Raw genomic sequence first — 20,241 nt, 5'->3', positions numbered from 1 at the left:
TTAAAAACAATTTGCAAAAGGATTTTTTTAAATTTTTATTTGTAAAAATACTATTTTCAATATTCTTTTAAAAAAATCCAAGTTTTCTGCAAATAGATATAATCTCGGCGAGTTTCTGCGACTCTACGCAACTAGTTGCAACCTCCATCGTAACCAAAAATAATCTCGAATGCGGCCAAAAACTTCAATGTTGGTTGCCCCGTACTCCTTGCAAATATTTCCTGAAGATAATCTTACAAAAAATAGTATTTTTGGTAATTTTATAAATTAATAACCTAGTTTTTTTTTGACGAACTGATAACCCTAGTTCTAATCACGAAGTTTCATACAATATAGTCCCTTCACACTTATGTTAGGCTGTCAGAGTCACAGATACGTACTTGATATTGAATTAAGAACGTCTTAAGAATCTAGGGTTTAAGTGACTTAGGCCATGAGGACCAATCTCAAACGTCTTAAGATTGTTAAAGGGAAACGGAAGGATCGGCTGACTGATTTGCATGATGATATTTTAATTCACATATTATCCTTTCTTGATGATCCTAAATCTGCTGCACAAACATGTGTTTTATCCAAAAGATGGAATAACAGCAAGTTATGGATGCACCTTCCAGATGTATACTTTAACAGCAAAACTTTCGGTGAGAATTCTTATGAATTCGAGAAATTCGTCGATATGGTGTTAACACAACGTGAGAAATCTGATCACGAACTCCGTTCATTGAGTTTTTGTTGGACGTTCAAATCTAAAATTCCTCAACCACTCTTGGATAGAGTTCATTGTTATGCTCAATCTCACGATGTTCGATGTTTTGATTTTAGTACTGGTTGTGTCTCTGGTCATCGTAGTTATCCTTCACAAAATTTCAATCCGAAATCTCTAACCACTCTTAGGTTAAATCTCTCACATTGGTACGGACATTTTTTACGCACCGAAGAAAATCTTAATCTCCGTGATAAATATTTGGCTGGTTGCACTGCTTTAAAGACTCTATGGCTTGAAACGTTTACTATAGAAATCAAAAGTGGTGATGTAGATCTCTTTTCAAGTCTCGTAAATTTGACAGAACTCCGGATTGTTGGTTGTTACATTGTCGGAAAAGACAGACACTTCCATATACGTTCTCCCAGACTCGAGAGGTTGACCCTATTTGAAAATGTTGATTACATGGGCCGTGCAATCATTGGAGCAGCACCGCATTGGGCGATTTCTGCACCGTTGTTAAAGTATCTGAGAATTGATGTTTGGCTATCTCTGTTCTCTTTAGGTCATCTACCGTCTGTTGAAGAACTAGAGATACATTTCCAAACACATATGAAGAGTGGAGCTACTGGAAATCCATTCCTGGCAAGAACGGTGATCGACATAATTAAAAGACTTCCTCATGTCAAGTCACTCACTCTGTCTAAGTCCGCACTGCAGGTAAATCTTATAGGACATGCCTGATGGTAAGAAATTTGCGTGTTTGTAGGATATTAAAAAAGTTATAGACTAGTGTATAAGAGAAAACATGATCATGAAATGCTTGAATAATTTTATTGATAAAGATAGGCTTATTTATACTGCATAACAGCAGCATTATTGCAGAAAATTATGCTCAACTAATACATTAAAAACAGCAAACAATCAGCAGAATATTCATGGTCCTTAATTATAGCATAATTGATTTTGACTCCTGATTTTCAGCTTCAAGAGTCATATCAATTAACACTCCTCCTTGACTCTGGAGCTGCAAACACCAAGCTTATGCCTCAAGATTTCATATCTACTTTTTGAAAGAGCCTTTGTGAGAATGTCAGCAGTCTGATTTTCTGAACTGCAGTGAATCAGTTGCACTTCCCCTTCACTCTGGACTTCTCTTAAGAAATAAAACTTAATTTTGAAATGTTTTGTCTTGTCATGAAATACTGGCTTATCAGCAATTGAAATTGCAGATTGGTTGTCCACAAATATAATTGTGCCTTCTTGTTGATTCATGTGTAAGTCCATCATGAGTTTCCTTAACCATAAGGCCTGATTTGCAGCAGCAACAGCGGCTATAAACTCTGCTTCAGCTGTGGATTGAGCAGTTATTTCTTGCTTTTTTGAACTCCAAGAGAACATTCCAGAACCAAAGCTAAAACAATAACCTAATGTGCTTTTCATATCATCTTCACATCCAGCTAAGTCGCTATCAGCATAACCATGGAGTCTAAAATTCTCAACTTTGCTAAACTTTACTCCATAATCAATTGTACCTTTAACATATCGTAAAATTCTTTTTCCTGCTTGAAAATGAATTTCACTAGCACAATGCATATATCTTGAGAGGATACTTACAGCATTCATAATATCTGGTCTAGTTATCGTCAGATACATCAAGCATCCAATTAAACTTCTGTAAAGTCCTTCATCAGTTTTAGGAGCACCATCTTTTTCACAAAACTTTTCTTTGTTATTCATTGGGGTTGTAGTAGGCTTGCATTCATCCATGTTAAACTTTTTGAGAATTTCCTTGGCGTATTTCTTTTGACATATGAAAATCTCATTAGTATTTTGCTGCACTTCCATGCCAAGAAAAAAAGTCATTTTTCCGAGATCTGTCATCTCGAACGCAGCCTTCATTTCTTCTTTAAAGTTGTCAATCTGCTTCAAATTGCTGCCTGTTACAAGTAAATCATCAACGTATAACGATACAACAAGAATTTCAAAATCTGATTTCTTGACATAAAGTGTGGCTTCACTTAGACTCTTAACAAAGCCCAAGCTTAACAAATGAGTGTCAATTCTGCTGTACCATGTCCTTGGTGCTTGTCTACAGCCGTATAAAGCTTTTATCAGTCGATATACCTTGTCCTCTTGTCCTTTACAAACAAACCCTTCTGGTTGCTCGACGAAAATTTCTTCCTCTAACACACCATTCAAAAACGCTGATTTGACGTCCATTTGGTGTACTGTCCAACCCTTTTGTGCAGCGAGAGCTAACAACATTCTTATAGTTTCCATCCTCGCAACCGGAGCAAATGTTTCTGAAAAATCCACCCCATAAATCTGAGCATACCCCTTAACAACAAGTCTTGCCTTGTACTTGTTTATAGAACCATCAGGATTGAACTTGGTTCTATAAACCCACTTGACGCCTATAGCTTTCTTGTGTTTAGGCCTATCCACCAATTCCCATGTCTGATTTTTTTCAATCATTTTCAGCTCCTCCTTCATTGCATCTATCCACTTCTGATCAGTTGCAGCTGCTTCGTACCCTGCAGGTTCCATCAAGGCAACATTGCATTTTTGATAAATTTCTGAAAGTAGCCTGGTACCTTTAACAGGTTCATCATCCACATTTTCGTTTTCTTCTTGAATCTCAACCTGCTTTTCATTTTCCCACTTCCAGCTTTCGGACTCAAGAAAATAAACATCTCTGCTGGTGACAATTTTGTTGCTTTGTGGTTGGTAGATCCTGTAGGCATTTGAGGTGTAACCCACAAATATTCCAACATCTGATTTCTTGTCCAATTTGTCTCTTTTAACTTGAGGAATATGAGAGAAACATAAGCAACCAAATGTTTTCAAATTAAGCAACTTGGGTTTGAATTTATACCATACTTCAAACGGAGTCATCTTACTCAAAGCTTTTGTTGGCAGTCTGTTTAGTAAAAAAAACCGCTGTATTCGCAGCCTCAGCCCAAAATTTCTTTGGCAATCCTTTGTCGTGAAGTAAACACCTTGCCATCTCCATAATTGTCCGATTTTTTCTTTCCACGACTCCGTTCTGTTGAGGAGTGTAAGGTGCTGTCAACTGATGCTCAATGCCTGCATCTCTACAAAACTTGTTAAATTTTTCAGAGGTATATTCAGTACCATTATCGGATCTAATCATTATAATTTTGCTGCTAGTTTGAGTCTCAACCCAAGCTTTGAAAGTAGCAAAGATATCGGCAACTTCAGATTTTTGTTTCATGAAATAAATCCAACACATTCTCGAGTAATCATCTATAAATGCAATATAGTACTTACTACCATTTAATGATGGTGTACTCATTGGTCCTGCCACATCTGTGTGTATCAATTGCAGCTTCTCTGTGGCCCTCCAAGCACTATTTTGCTGAAAAGGAAGTCTACTTTGCTTTCCATACTGACATGCAACACATTTAGGTGGTTCCTCTCCTAGTGCAGGCAATCCTCTCGCCATATTGTTCTTTTCCATAAAGAGTATAGCTGCATGATGAAAGTGCCCCAATCTTTTGTGCCATAACATTGTGTTATCCTCTTTGTGTACAAAAGCCTCCTCTTCATGTACATCAGTCTGTTCTAGTTTTGTCAAATCCAAGGCGAAAGTTTTCCCTTTCATTTGAGCTTTGAATATATCTACACCTTTTGCATCTTTAATAACGCATTGATTGTCATCAAATAACACCTTGTAACCTTTTTCTGTCAACTGAGAAACACTTAAGAGGTTTTGATCAATATCAGGAACATACAAGACATCAGAAATTAATTTCAAACCTGTATTACATTGAATTTCAACAGTTCCTTTGCCTTTTACTGCAATATATGCTCCATTCCCAACTCTGACCTTAGAAACAATAGCCTCGTTAAGATCTTTAAAGAGTTCCCGATCATATGTCATGTGGTTTGTACAACCACTATCTATAAGCCATCTTTTTGTAGAATTATGAGCAGAAAAACATGATGCTACAAACAACTGCTCTTCATCCTGATATTGATTTTCAGCAGTCTTAGCTTCCACTTGCTGTGACTTACAAATCTTTTCCATGTGTCCCAGCTGACCGCATTTGTGGCATTTTACATCTGGTCTCCACCAACATCTGTTTGGAGGATGATTAGTTTTTTTGCAGTAAGAGCAAGGTGGAAAAACTTGAGCGTTGTTATTTTGATTGCTTTCAATGCTTGCAAAACCACCAGGTTTGTTCTTATTCTGCCAGTTTCTGTTTTTACCACCATCTTTGCTGAATGATTTGGCTTGATAAGCACCTTCCACAGTTCCTTCTTGCCTCATGAGTCTCCTTTGTTCTTGTGCTTTTAATGCATTCAGCAACTCAGCCAACGTAATGGTTGATAGATCTTTAGAGTTTTCCAATGCTGAAATCGTAACCTCAAACTTCTCGGGAAGTGTGACAAGTATCTTTTGAACAATTCTAGAGTCTGGAAAATCAGTACCAAGGAGTTTAACTTTGTTAGCAATTCCAAGAAGTCTATCAGAATATACCTTGATTGTTTCTGATTCTCTCATTCTTTGCATCTCAAATTCTCTGACCAGATTCAGCACTTGCATTCCTTTAATTCTTTCATCTCCTTCGTATTCGCTTTTGAGAAAATTCCAGATTTCAAATGAGGTCTTCATTGTCATAATCCTTGTGAATATATCTGATGAGACAGCAGAAAACAAAACAGCCCTTGCCTTTGATTTTTTTGTCTTCCTTTCCTTATGATGCTTCATCTGAGCCATGGTTGGATTATTAGCTAAAGCAGGAAGTTCATAATCCTCTTCAACCGGTTCCCATAGATCATTTGCCTCCAGATATGCTTCCATTCTAGCTGCCCAAATATGATAGTTTTCACCATCAAACGTAGGTGGTGTAATGCTGTTAAAGTGCTCAGAATCCATCAGGTTTATTTTTGTGTGTATGTGTTTGAGGGCTGGTCTTTAATCTCACAGGTCCCTTGAGATTAAAGCTCTGATACCACAATGTAGGATATTAAAAAAGTTATAGACTAGTGTATAAGAGAAAACATGATCATGAAATGCTTGAATAATTTTATTGATAAAGATAGGCTTATTTATACTGCATAACAGCAGCATTATTGCAGAAAATTATGCTCAACTAATACATTAAAAACAGCAAACAATCAGCAGAATATTCATGGTCCTTAATTATAGCATAATTGATTTTGACTCCTGATTTTCAGCTTCAAGAGTCATATCAATTAACAGTGTTTCTTGTAATGTTATTTTGGATTAATTATAATCTCTAAGTATCGTATTCAATGTTTGTTTCGTTAGAATAAGAGATAAGATTAAACTAGGAGATTAGAAAATTTAAAAGACTTTAATATCATATGAAGAATCGTAGAATTAGAAAATTTAAAGGATAAGCTGTTCTTCATTACTTTTTTTGACAAATATGGCTTATAGCCTTAGAATTGAGTATCTGTTCTCATAAATTCTCGGGATGAGCGAGGATCGAACCCAGTATCTGGGACGACAGAGGATAAACTCTTAACCAATTGAGTTATCCAACCGTGCTCCTGTTCTTCATTACTTTCTTCAAAAGAATGGTTTATGATTATGCATTACTATTTATTTTGATTAATTTTTTTTTCAACTACAGGTACTATCAGCTTTCCCTAGCGTACTTTTGGAATCTCCTTGTCCCAAATTCAAGTGGAAGTTTCTGAAAGTAATAACAACAGAGGAGTTTCATACAATTCTATTCCCCGAATATCTTCGAGGGCTAGCTTACTTGCGAAAAAATTGCTCAAAAGCCTTAAAAGTGCAACTAACTACACAAACAGAAGCATTAAATTAAGAAGGAGCTGTAATAATTTGCATGAACTCTATTGTAGTAAGCAGTAGTAGTAGTATTGCTCAAGTTTTGGATTTTTAGCCTTTCCTCAGTTTCATTCTCTGCAGTAATTTTATCTGCAATTTGTATTTCAGGGCATGTTATATATCTTTCCTGTAATGACCAGTAACTCTGTTCCATTCTTGTTTACCATAATAGTAGATTGTCAAGGGCCGGACCTAAGGGCAATACAAGTTAATCACATGTGGTATCCGTTATTTTGGGGTAAATATTTTAAATAAATAAAACTAGAGAATAACTTAAAAATGAAAAAAAAACGGAGCTTTCAGTTTGAAGAACTTAAAAATGAAAAAAGAGAGGGTAATTGATCATTGTACTCACATGTAACTTGCAAGTAGATCACCAAGTTGAAAAAGTTTTCAGTCACCTAATAAATTAATTAAAAACTTTCAAATTAGTTATAACTGTTAACAACGTTAAAAATCTAACGTTGTGCTGACATGGAAGTGCCTACATGACAGTACCCACCCAATATCAGTTAGTTATAGGTTAACAACCCGACCCATTCTTCCCTTATACTACCTTCGTCCCCCTCATTTCTTTACAGTTTTTTTCACATGGTTGACACGCATTTTAAGGCAAGTATAAAGTATATTTTCATAATTTATTTTTAAAATTTTCTTTTTTTGAATAAAAATCTGAACATTATATTTTTATTTTGAAAAAAATTTTAAAAAAAAAATTATGCAACCATATTTAATAAGAACATTAAAATGTGTGCCGAGACCCCGTCCTCCAATGTAAGAATTGAGGGGGGCGGAGGAAGTAACAAGTTAATTGAACCTCTTCACTCCATTCTTCCTCTTCTTCTATGTTCTTGAGAAAAAAATAAGTTCTTATCCCTCAAACTCTACTAGGTTTCGTGAAAATCGAAAAATTACAAGTTCAAATGGGATGGGAATTGTCAACTGCTACTGTGGGATCAAAGCTGGTGCGTGGGCAGTATGGAAACCTGAAACCAAAAACCCAGGTCGGAGGTTCTATGGTTGTTCAAGGTTTAGGGAGGCTAAAAGATGCAATTTTTTTTATGGCGAGATCCGGAGTATACATATCGAGGTAGAGAAGTGATTGTTGAATTATTGGATGAACTGTCGTTGAAAAGGGATGAAATGAAGTTGCTGAAAAACAAAGTCGAAGGTGTTGAGATGATGCAGAATTGTGATCATGAATGTTTGAGGAACCTGCAGAAAATGCAAAAAATAAGCGGAAAACTGAAGCTTATAGTTTGGTTTTCATATGTAGCATGTATGTTAGGTGTTGTAACTTGGTTGTTCAAATCTGAAATGAATATTGAAATGAAATGAAAAAAAATGGAGATGATGATTGTGTGTAACTTTGTTCTTCCTTGATTTATATAAAATAGTATGTAAAAGGAATATAGTGTGTGCAACATGGTAGAAGAAATAATTGAAAATAGGTAGAGAAAACAGTTACAAAATGCGTAGATTAATAATATTGGTACCATACATTTTGCCTTGCTGTCAACCAAATTCAAAGAACAAATTCAAGTGATAGATTACATAGTTCTGATGCCCTTGATAAAACAACAAAAATATGTGGAAATTGTCCCCCCACTAGATAATCCAAATGGCAAAATACAAAATGATAAAGTAATTAAATATTTCTTGGGGCTTTGAAACCCTTGACAGCCTTGGCCCTCCGAACTTGAAGCTTTGTCCTTACTTTAGTAGTCCCATGTGCAGCTGGTGGAGTCCCAAAAAGTGCATGTGTTGGCTCAATATTTTTATTAGATGCCTGCAACTAAAATACATAATTAATTAAGCATATTGTTAGGAATATATTTTAGGCTTGATGATAAATCACCAAAACACCTTAGTAGATTTAATTACGTGACTTTGTAACTATCAACGGATAACCATACTTGTTCATCCGTTGATAGAGTAGCGTATATTTCAATAAGTTAGTGTAGCACATTTCTGTATACTGTAATGTCTTAGGAGTTTAGAAGTTGTAGAGAATTCTAAGTCATGTTGACTACTAGAGAGATATGCAAAATAGGTTGACTAATTGTAAATATTAGGTGCCTTGTAATTTTGCATTAGTAAAGCAGTATCAACTGCTAAGGAAATACTTTCAATGGATAAACTACAAAGCTTCGACGGATGACTCAAGATAACTTCAACGGATGATCCATTAGAGACTCAACGGATAACTCATGTGTAGTATCAGCGGATAACATTGAAGTCTCAACGGATAACCAATTCAAATAGCAGTTGAAAGTGACTTGACAGTCACATGGGTTGATTGTATACAAAAGGAATGTGATAGCTTATTTGCAGGTTTGAGAGAACAAAGGAGCATTTTCATTTCCATGCTTACTTGAAGAAATACAAAGATGCTGGATAGAGAAATGAAGCAACATGTGAATAGACTTAGATATTTGTTTTATCTGTTTGTCTTTTTCATGTGTAACTTGGTAATATATAAACCAAGAGTAGCAAGTAGAATAATTATCGATTGAACTGAGAAATAGAAAAGTTACATCTGTTAGGAATTTCTATGTTCTTCGTTTGTAAACACTTGTAAGCAGTTGTGTGCATTCTTGCATCACAAAGTTCTCATTCATATATATATATATATATATATGGTGGAAAGATCAATCCACCAGAAAGTTTTTAAACCATTGTGTTTACTTACTTTGTGTCTTGAATAGTTAAATCTTTTATTCCGCGCATTTGCTTATTGAAACACAGATATATTTCACAAAGAAATTTTATTATTTCAAAAAAGAATTAAAATTACATTCAATCCTCCTTCTGTAATTCTATTGTTAGATTGTTAGGGTATAACAATTGGTATCAGAGCAAGCTCTTGACACACTAAGAGTTTAAAGATCAAAACAAACTAACAATATGATACGAAAGGATGTTGGAGTGAAGATTCCTTTTCCGGAAAAAGACAATTATCACAATTGGAAGGTGAAAATGCACCTGCATCTTCTCTCTCAAGATGAAAGGTATGTTGATTGCATTGAGAAAGGTCCTCATGTTCCTCGCAGAGCTGCAACAGACGTTAAAGGAGCTGTTGGCAATGAACAAACCATTCCAAAGTCACAATCAGAATGGACAGACTAAGACATTGAGCAAGTGCACAAAGATAAAAAGGCTATGAACATTCTGTTCAATGGACATGATGGTGATATATTTGACAACATTATCAACTGTGAATCTACTAAGGACATTTGGGATACAATTCGAATCATATGTGATGGAACTGAACAAGTGAGGAAAAACAAAATGCAACTTCTAATATACAGCAGTATGAGCACTTTCATTGTGAAGAAAGTGAGTCTTTAAGTGACATTTTCACTAGGTTTCAAAAACTACTAAATGCACTGAAGCTGCATGAAAGAATCTACCAAACAAAAAATTAGAACCTGAAATTACTTAGATATCTGTCAAAAGACTGGAAGCCTATGACAGTCTCTTTTACAAACTCTCAAGATTATAAAGAGTTTATTTTAGAGAGACTGTATGGAATTTTAAAAACATATGAGCTCGAGATGGAGCAGGATGGGCAGTTAGAGAAAAGGAGGAAGAAAGGAGGATCTATTGTCTTGGTAGCTGAACAAGAGAAAGTGAAAGAGATGAAGGTTGAAGCTGTGGAATCTGCACCAAACTCAAGAGTTTATGAAGGAAATGATAAAGGGTTAATGACCAGAATGAACAGTATTCTAGTCAGGATGAAATGGATGATATAGATGAGCATCTGACTTTCCTATCAAGAAAATTTGTCAAGCTCAAATTCAAAATGAATTTTGGAGAAACCAAGCCAAATTGAAACATGATGGATAAATCTAAATTCAAATATTTCAAATGTGACTTGGGTGGTCATTTTGCCAATGAATGCAGAAAGCCTGATTCTGAGAAAAAGAAGTTTGAGCATGTTGACTACAAAAAGAAGTACTTTGAACTGCTTAAATAAAAGAAAAGGGCTTTCCTGACTCAAGAAAATGATTGGGAAGCTGATGGGGTAGATGAAGATGAAGAAAGTAAAAAATAGTTTCTCTATGGCCTCCTCGTTTTGAGACATTATGGCTTTGGGGTCGACCCCGGTAACAAAGAAGGAATCCAGGTTTTGATGAAAAGAACTGTTTCGAAAAGCATTGTTTTGATAAAGGAAAGTTTTATGAAAGTTTTGAGAAAGGAAATATTTTAATAAAGTAAGGTTTTAAAACGACTATCTTGTAATGAACCTGATCTTGAAACCTCTTTTAAGATCCTTGTAACCTTGGCCTTTATCTTATTTTGTTAAATAGTTTAGCCTTTTTTATTTAATTTAGTTATTTGCTGAGCTTTTGTAGCTCACTTTTTATTTATCTAACCCTCGGTTATGCATGAGAAAGATGGTCAGGCTTAGACACGGCTGCTAAGAGTATTTATAGCGGTCCTCTTCGTACTGTTACAATCGTTATACCAGCTCAGGTAGGGGACACACATGAATAATAGTTGAGAGTAAGTTTTGTTGAATTAGATCGTTATTATCGGTACCCTTGGGTTTGTTTTGTATAATTCCAAGCTGGAGTTATAATCATGGCTATTTATTAAGGGTTGGTAATAATTTTATATTATTCATTACTAGTTGTAACTTGTTTCATACCATGACTTGTTTAAGATCCTTGTGGTGTAAAAGGGGTTGAATAATTATATTGTGATAATGTTGTTAATGGTGAGAAGTGACTCCCCAATCTAGACCCCGGACTGGGAGGACATCACAAGAACCATATGTCCAATCTCGAAGTAAAGCTTTAGTAAATCAGAAAGTGTCATCTCTCATGATCACGGGAGAGCGAAACTGGGACACGGACTTAATTCATCATCTGTTTAGTGATCGTGACGCGGATATCATACTTTCTATTCCATTGAGCAATGAAGATGAAGATAACCAGTATTGAAGAAATGAAAAGCTAGGTGATTACTCAGTTAAAAGTGCTTACATGCTCCTAGGGATGGCAACAGGTCGGGTTCGGGTCGGGTATTGTAAAATTCAAATTCAAATATTTTCGGGTTATCCAAATCTAAATCCGTCGGGTTTCAGATCGAATTGGGTATTTTTCGGGTATCCAAGATTATGAATGATATAGTCAAATTTAATATTATTTAAACATGCAAATACCATTAATTACATTTAAATGTTAGCTAAAATTAAATTATAATAATTAATAAGTAGTCAAACACATTAAAAGACGTATAATATTTAGTATTCTCATCACAAATGAATTTTTGTTGTAAATATTTGAAAAGTACATCTTAAATACTAAAATTTGATATCAAAATAAAGAGTTATAATTCACTAACAAACTTGACATTAATCTACTACTACTTGAATAATATAATAAAAATATGTAAAATACATGTTTAGATCTAAAATATAATATATAATATATTATTTATCTGTCGGGTTTTAATCGGATTTCGGGTTTGGATCGATTTTGGATACTGTCATGCTATGTTGGGCACTCTGGAAAAATCAAAACGATCTAGTGTGGACTCAAAGATGTTTAGATTCATCAGCAGTGATAGCAATGGCATTGACGATCCTTAACAAATGGCGCTTTGTTCAAGACAAAACATCTGATCATTCGTAGGGTTTTATGACCCAAGAGGATGGTATGGAACAATGGCAACCCCCACGTTTGATAGAGTTAAGGTTAATATAGATGCTGCGTTGTTTGATAATTTAAAAGATTCAGTCATGCTATGGTGGTTCGGGATCACTATGGTAATCTTGTGGAAGCAAAGTCCAGGTGTTATCAAGGCTTAGTGTCTCCAGATCTTGCAGAAGCGATGGGCATTCGTGAGGCCCAAAGCTGGGTCAAAAAGGAAAATCAGTAGTGATTGTGGAAACGGACTGTCTTGCAGTCGTGCAATGGATCTGTAGCTCGTTCAATGCTCTTTCTTACTTGGGAACGACAATAGCAGAGTTTAATGTGCTCTTCAGTAGTAAAAAGTAGTTTAGCGTGCCTTTCCTCGGCCTTACTAACACGATGAGCATCCCCAAATGTTCAACACACATGTTCTGAATTCTGTACAATTGATGAACTTTAAACTACAGAAAACCTTATAACAAAAATTATTATCAATGCCAATATAAAGGAAAAGTATCGATTTACATTATACATGGTCTAGAGCATACAAATGCTTATCATAGGCTGGCATGCACTGGTTTTTAATCAATTTAAAGATCAAACACAACGTAAGTGGTGTCCACAAGTTTTCTAATTTGCTTTGAGGGGACCTGGATTAATTTCAGCTTGCACAACTTGATAGCCGCTCACGCCCCTGAAATCTTACCGGAGAGCTCTAAGATTGAGCAGCTAATCTCCAATTGTCTCTGCAGATTATGAAAACCAAGGACACTGAAGAGCTATGTTGACTCTCAACATAGCTACGCCAAACTCTTTAACACTTGGATCCAACGACTGAAATTTGGACACTTTGACCAACTTAAAGACCACGTATTATGAGATAAACTTAGGATGCCAAGTCATTTACAAAACAGTGCAGTAATTTATTTGAAATTTTGGGAAGGGTAACTATAACTACAAGATACAAATGCTGATATCAAATTAACAAATAAGGATAAAAGAATAATTGAACTTAGCCCGAAGAATATGATTACAGAATCAATAAATTACGACCAAACACATTCTGAACTGCCTATTAGACGGAGAACCTTATCATTTTTCTGTTCTTTTACTACTGCTTAGACAAATTCCATTATCAAGGTTTTTAAACATTTTTTTGGCAAGGCAGCCACCCCTGGAAGATATTCTGGAAATTCGTTTACAGGAAGCTCGTTTGTTGTTATTACCTTCAGAAACTCTCACTTGAATTTTGGAATTATAACTGGAACTCAAGATTTGAATATATCAGGGAAAGCTGATATTACCTGTAATAGTGACAAAAATACTTAAATTCAGTATTTGTGTTGTATTAAATGTTCTTTTCCAAGAAATAAAAAAGACCTGTAGTGTAGACTTTGACAGAGTGACCAATTTGGCATGAGGAAGACATCTGATTTGGTTGATCAGCCACTTAGCATAGTCTGCAGTTCTGTAATTTACAAATGACTGGAAATCGATCTCTAGTTCTTCAATAAACCGGGGTAGCTGATTTATTGTACGCTTAATGAGCTTTAAATCGGTTCTCAGATAATTAAATATACGTGAAGAAATATCTCAATATATTCCAAAACTATTATTATTATGGTCAATCTCTCAAGTCTGGGAGCTCCTACAGGTAAACGCCTGTCTTCTCCGATCATGATCTGTAACAACCAATAATGTAAAGTTCTGTTAAATCGACAAGACTTGAAAAGAGATTCACATCACCGCTACAGTATCCAAACCAAATATTTTCAAGGCACGGTTTTTCAATGCAGTGCAACCGCTCAAACACTGACGTAGAATTTGATGCGTGATACTGAACTATGATTACTATGATGACTAGAATCACAACAAATGCTTAAATTAAATTGTCGGACATCGTGATACTATACGTGATCATGAACTTTATCAAGTAGTTGCGGAGGAATCTTGGAGTTGAAATTCCAGTTGAAAGTAAAAGAACGGATTTTGAGATGCACCTTATCGCTTTATGTTAGTAAAAGAACGGATTTTGAGATGCAGCTTATCGGATTCAGTTGTTTAGTGAAATAAGTATTTGATTTTAAGGAAACAAATAAAAGCTTTTTCTGTTAAAAAAATTGAAAATAGGAGCATGTACAATTCATCTACGAGCATGTAGACCACGACAAAGAAACAGAATAAACCTTCCAAGTAAACAAAAAGATGACAACTTCAGGTATCATAAAAAATGCAGCAGTAACAAAAACATTAACTTGATTCATGAGAATTAATCGTACCATGATGCATACCAGAACCACACAAGCCTGGCGTAGTTGTGAATAATGGCAAATAACCTATCAAGAAATATGCAAGAGGAATTTGCATCCAGAAAAAGATCATAAAATAATGGGACAGTTGATCAATGTGATAGGAGTCATGAGCATTTAGTAGCTAGAGTATCATAATGGGACAATACAACATAAATAAATTACGAATAAGAACATTTTGAATTGGCTACAAACCCGAAAACCTTATCGTTATTCTGTCCTTTTACTACTGCTTAGACAAATTCCACTTTCAAGGTTTTAGAGCAATTTTTCGTCAAAGCATCCAGCCCTGGACGATATTCTGGAAATTCGTTTGTGGGAAGCTCGTTCGTTGTTATAACCTTCAGAAACTCCCACTTGAATTGAGAAACTGTAACTGGACCTCTAGAATCAAAAATTTGAGGGAAAGCTGATAATACCTGTAAAAGTGACAAAATAGTTAAATTCAGAAATTGTGTTAAGTGAAACAATCTTTTCCAAGAAAATAAAAAAGACAGTCATATCTATAACATTACCTGCAGTGCAGACATTGAAAGAGTGACTGATTTGGCACGAGGAAGGCATCTGATTTGGTTGATCAGCCACTCAGCATGGTACGCAGTTTCATAATTTCCTAACGACTGGAAATCGATCTCTAGTTCTTCAATAAAACAGGGAAGCTGATTTATAGTACGCTTTAAGAGCTTTAAATCGGTTCTCAGATACTTTAACACACGTGAAGAAATATCCCAATGTGTCCCGTAAATATTATTCAGTATGGTCAATCTCTCCAGTTTCGGAGCTCCTATAAGAAAACATCTGTCTTTTCCGACAATGTGACAACCAATAATGTGAAGTTCTGTTAAATCTACAAGGCCTGAGAAGATATTCACATCACCACCACTGATTTGTACCCCAATTTTTTCGAGGCACAGCGTTTTCAAAGCAGTGCAACGACTCAAATAACGCTGTAGAATACGATGCCTGACAACAGTACAATCAGAGCCTCTGCAACAATCCAACTTCAGCCTCAGAGTGATCAGATATTTAGGGTTGAAATTTTGCGAGAGAAAGCTATCATGACGAGAGTCCCAACAAATGCTTAAATTAAATTTCCGAACATCATGATCCTGAGCGTGAGCATGAACTTTATCTAAGAGGTGTTTAGGGATCTTGGATACGAATGACCAGGTGAAACTAAAGGCACGGATTTTGAGATGGAGCTTATCGCGCTGTGTTAACACCATCTCTACGAATTTTCTGAATTTATTCGAAGTTTTTCCGAAAGTTTTACTGTTCAAGTACAAATCTTGATGGTGCATCCATAACTTCTTGTTCCATCTTTTTGATAAAACGCATGTTTTAGCAGCAGATCTTACATCAAGAAAGGATTGAATGTGGATTAAAATATCATCATGTAAACTACTCAGATAATCTTTCCCTGTAACTTTCCGAACGCGTTTAGGGTACAATTCTGTACACCAAGTATTTTCCTTCTTCATGAAACCTTCTCTTGAAGTACTCAGAATAATAATGGCGTGACCTAATAAAAACTTGGCAGAAGGTCAAATACGTCTAGGGCTCGTGTTTATCTGGGAAAGTAAATTATTTTCATAATAAGATTTGATTTTTCCTGCTATTGATACAAATTCAAGTTATTTACTAAATTAAGTGAGCATGGATTGGATAATTCGAGTGGTCAAGAGTTTATCCCCGATCGTCCCAAAAATTTTGTGGAATCAAAACATATGTTTTGATCTTGAAAAAGTATATGTCATAATATATTGTTTATTAATTGTTTGAATAATTTTTATTTTTTAATTTTATTAGCAAACATGTAGTTGCTTAAAAATTATATTTTATGCCCTTTTCATGGTTGTAGGAAGGTCCATTTTTAGGATGTTATGCAGGGATGGAAGGGATCGAAGAAACCGGGCTCTAAAATCTCATAGAAGGCCTTTTTCAGGATGTTATATGGGGTAGCTTGAGCTTTTATACCATCAAAGAATCAGTCGCTATTGAAGTGGTAGGAAAAGGCCTTTTTCAGCATCTTATAAAAGAGTTAACAGATGAAGCTATGTTTTTCAAATTCCAGCCATTGTTCTAAAAAGCGGGAATCGGCATTATTTGGTATAGCAATCCTTTAGTGATTAATTGGATAATCGGTGATTAATCGGATTGATTAATCGGATATATTTAATAAAATATAAAAATAATTAATTTATTAAACTAAATATATAAATTTAAGAAAAAAGTGCAGTGATTAATCGGATTATAAATCGAATCGGTGGAGTATATTGAAATGATTAATCGGGTGATTAATCGGTAAAATCGGTGATTTTTAGAATAGAGATTCCCGCTGATATATTACATACTTATGCTTTATATCTCTTCTATATATAATAGCCTAACATGGCTATAAAATTAGTGAGACTTTTTAATCTAGTAAAATGACGATTTTGCCCTTCTACCTAATATTTATATAAAAGTTGTTGTTTGTGGGAATCGAACTCGAGTCTTTACATTCACATGCACATCTTCTTACCACTACTCCAAATTGTTACATGTGTTTTTAATCATACACACATAATATGTGAGTGTCATAAACAATGACAATTTATTTAACTCTAAACATAATTACTTATTTTGTTTAAAGACCATAATTATTCGAATATTTGTAGAATTAGTTTTAAAGAATTAAATTTAAGATATAAAGTTAAACATAGTATATAATCGGATCATTACCTTATATATTAAATAATTTTTAGTGTAAAAATTATGTCTCGTACATTTTTAATATATATATTTTAATAAAATAAATGAATTGTACATATAATTATTTTTTTTAAAAGTTGAAAATAGATACACTTATATATAAAGAATATATATGTATATCACATATTTAGATAGGTTAAAGTCATAAATAATCAGTATATTTCAGTTTATTTCAAATTCGAAATCAGAACCTCACCCATTATGACTAAATGAATTGGTCGAAAATATAACGTCACTATCTAGATTTAAATTAAATTACGAGTCAGACAAGAAAATCTTACCAATAAGGGAAATTTTGTAATATCTTATGTCAATAAAAATTAATATTTTTGAGGTTTCTATCGAATCAAGTCAATTGATAATATGTATAAAAATTATTTTACCCATTTTCAATGAATACTCGAAATTTGACTACATGACCCGGCCGATCGGAAAATACATCGCTACTGTCTAGGTTTAGTAAATTTGAATTATTTTGTAAAATCTCATATTAATAAAAATTAATTTTTTGATGTCTTTCTACGATCAATTCAATTGATAATATGTTTCAAAATTATCAACTGACCGGTTGTACATTATTATTTTTAGGACTTGACCCAATATTTAAATATATTGGGAATTTGACATCATATGTCGCGACATCCGTTAAAATTACAACGTCTACTAAATCGATTTATTTTTTAACGTTTTACTTAAAAAAAGAATTATGTTCATGAAATTATTCAACGATGGTGAATTTATAAAAAGTCGACCCTAATGTCCTATTTTTTTCATTATCTTTAGAAAAAAATTCAAATTACACAACTAAATAGTAAAAAATAGATTTTCCATTAACGTGTTATTTGAAAAATGATAAGACATTTGATGTTTCTTCATCAAATATAGATTATTTATTGCATAATTTAATTAAAAATATATTTGTATTCAGATAATTGTAAAAGAGATCTTAAATAAATTGTTAAATTTGATACGGTTGTTATAAGTAATCTTATCCATGAAGTCTCTTTTTCTTTCTTAGAGTCCTCGAGTCCAAAATCCTAACTTATTATTACAATCCAATCTAATGGTTCATGTTTAATGTTGTTATTAATTTAAAAACTAAAATAATGTACTCCAGGATATGAACGTGTATTATGGTGTTGTATAATTAATGTTAAAAAAGTTGAACACGTACGGGTTCTACAACGTAAAGATGTATGTTCCACAAACTAATCATGTTCTATAGAATTATACGTTCTGCAATTTGTCAAATGTATTAGATTTGCAATACTTCATTAAAATAGTGATGTTTGTAGCATATGATCCACATTATAATACGTTTTACAATATTTTATGTACTATTTAATTGCAGAACATATGTGGACTCCCGTACTTAACAAATAACAAGGATTTAATAGAATTTAACTCATATATATTTATATAAGAAACTTTAAAAATTATAAAATCCAATATTTCGAAAAAAAAAATTAAGACGAGCAATAATAATTTTATGAAAATAATATTTAATGCTGGAAAACATCATACAACTATTTGAAATTACTTTAATATTTTGAACTATTAGAAAAGAGGTTAAAACTATAATGTATTGTAACATTTGATTTAATCCATATTATGTTATCTAAAGAAAACTAATAATATTAGTCGATAATTTAAAAGGATTAATAAGTTCAACTAATATACTTTTTTCTTTTTCTCCACGAGTTTAACTAATATTAAAAAAAAAATAACAAGTTAAAAAATCTTTAATTTTAGAAAAACAATATATAATGGTATCAAGTTATTATAAAAAAATATTAGAATCACATACGAAATTAACTTGAAAATAATTTCAATAATGATATTAGTACAAATCTCTCTTCGAATTTTTGGAAAAAAAACATGTGAATATGAGTAGTTAGTTTTTGTGATATATGAATTATTTTTAGCATCAAAGATTGATGCTCTGTTGAGTAAAATTAGATATGGAATTATTATCAGTGCGACTATGATTACAATATATAAATAATTACAATTTACTTATTAGATAAATATAATTTTTGAATAATTATAAATGCATGTTATTTGGGTAATTTATTGGCTAATTATTAGACATATACATAACTAAGATATCTAGCATATTAATAAATAAGGCTAGCATAATCTATTCAAAAGTATACCAAACAATAATTTACATAAATACACACGAACATTATGACTTTATCTTTACTAATTTTAGAAGATTCAATTTTAATGTTCTATTCAGATTTATTGATACACTAGAAAGAGAATAACAAAAGTATTTTATGTAGTGAAAATGAGAATGATCAATTAAATTTTAGTTTTTTCAATGTGTTGAAAACCAGGTGAATTATGCCAATTTTGAATTGATGAATTATGCATTGACAGTAATCTGACATCTTATAAAATTACCTTTGCACAATAGATTTAAAACTGGGTCGTGTCCACTTTTGTTAATGAATTAATACATTAGCAATGACATAACATCAACATAGACGTTAAATCTAAAAAAATAACATTTTCCATCAAAAATCAACATATATTAATGGTAGTGTAAATTCTACGTTGTTGAATATACGATGCAGGTCTTGACGACTTAAGTTGTATATTACTAATCCTTTTAAAATTATGTAAAGTAGTCATAAATTAGTATTAACTTTATTAATAAAATAACTTATTACTCATGATTTATTTTATCAAAACTCAAAAAATTTATTCGACTCTGCATTAAACATATATGTTACTTTTTAGTTTATTTTTTATGAACAGACTGAAAAAATTCTTTGAACTAACTTTAAATCTTTTTCATTTAAGCATACAGTGACTACCCTGCTTGTACTCATTCGGTATATATAAATTACACAACACAAATAAGAAAATATATAATTTGACTAATGAGCTATATTAGAAACGTTATGTACGTTGTTAATGTCTTACATGAAAATCATACACATTGATAAAAACTCAACATATATTTGATAAATC

At 33.2% G+C, this 20,241-nt stretch overlaps 1 protein-coding gene across 1 annotated transcript; it reads left to right on the top strand.

Moving 5' to 3' along the window:
* The first annotated feature begins 547 nt into the window (after nt 1–547).
* LOC141670730 (uncharacterized) lies at nt 548–6,683 on the top strand. The gene is made up of 2 exons (XM_074476716.1): nt 548–1,423; nt 6,334–6,683. Exons 1-2 carry the CDS (start codon nt 602–604, stop codon nt 6,529–6,531), a joined length of 1,020 nt encoding a protein of 339 aa, XP_074332817.1. The 5' UTR covers nt 548–601; the 3' UTR covers nt 6,532–6,683.
* Nucleotides 6,684–20,241: the final 13,558 nt, after the last annotated feature.

The sequence above is a fragment of the Apium graveolens genome, chromosome 7 (genome assembly GCF_009905375.1).
Source record: "Apium graveolens cultivar Ventura chromosome 7, ASM990537v1, whole genome shotgun sequence".
NCBI classification, from domain to species: Eukaryota; Viridiplantae; Streptophyta; class Magnoliopsida; order Apiales; family Apiaceae; genus Apium; species Apium graveolens.
Note: the sequence above shows the minus strand (reverse complement) of the source record. Positions and strands in the feature narration are given on the sequence as shown.

Bases quoted from the DNA above. Each gene is read 5' to 3' on its own strand.
- LOC141670730 (XM_074476716.1), top strand. From the start codon at position 602: ATGCACCTTCCAGATGTATACTTTAACAGCAAAACTTTCGGTGAGAAT. The intron at 1,424-6,333 runs GTAAATCTTATA...TTTCAACTACAG, and splicing joins TGTCTAAGTCCGCACTGCAG to GTACTATCAGCTTTCCCTAG.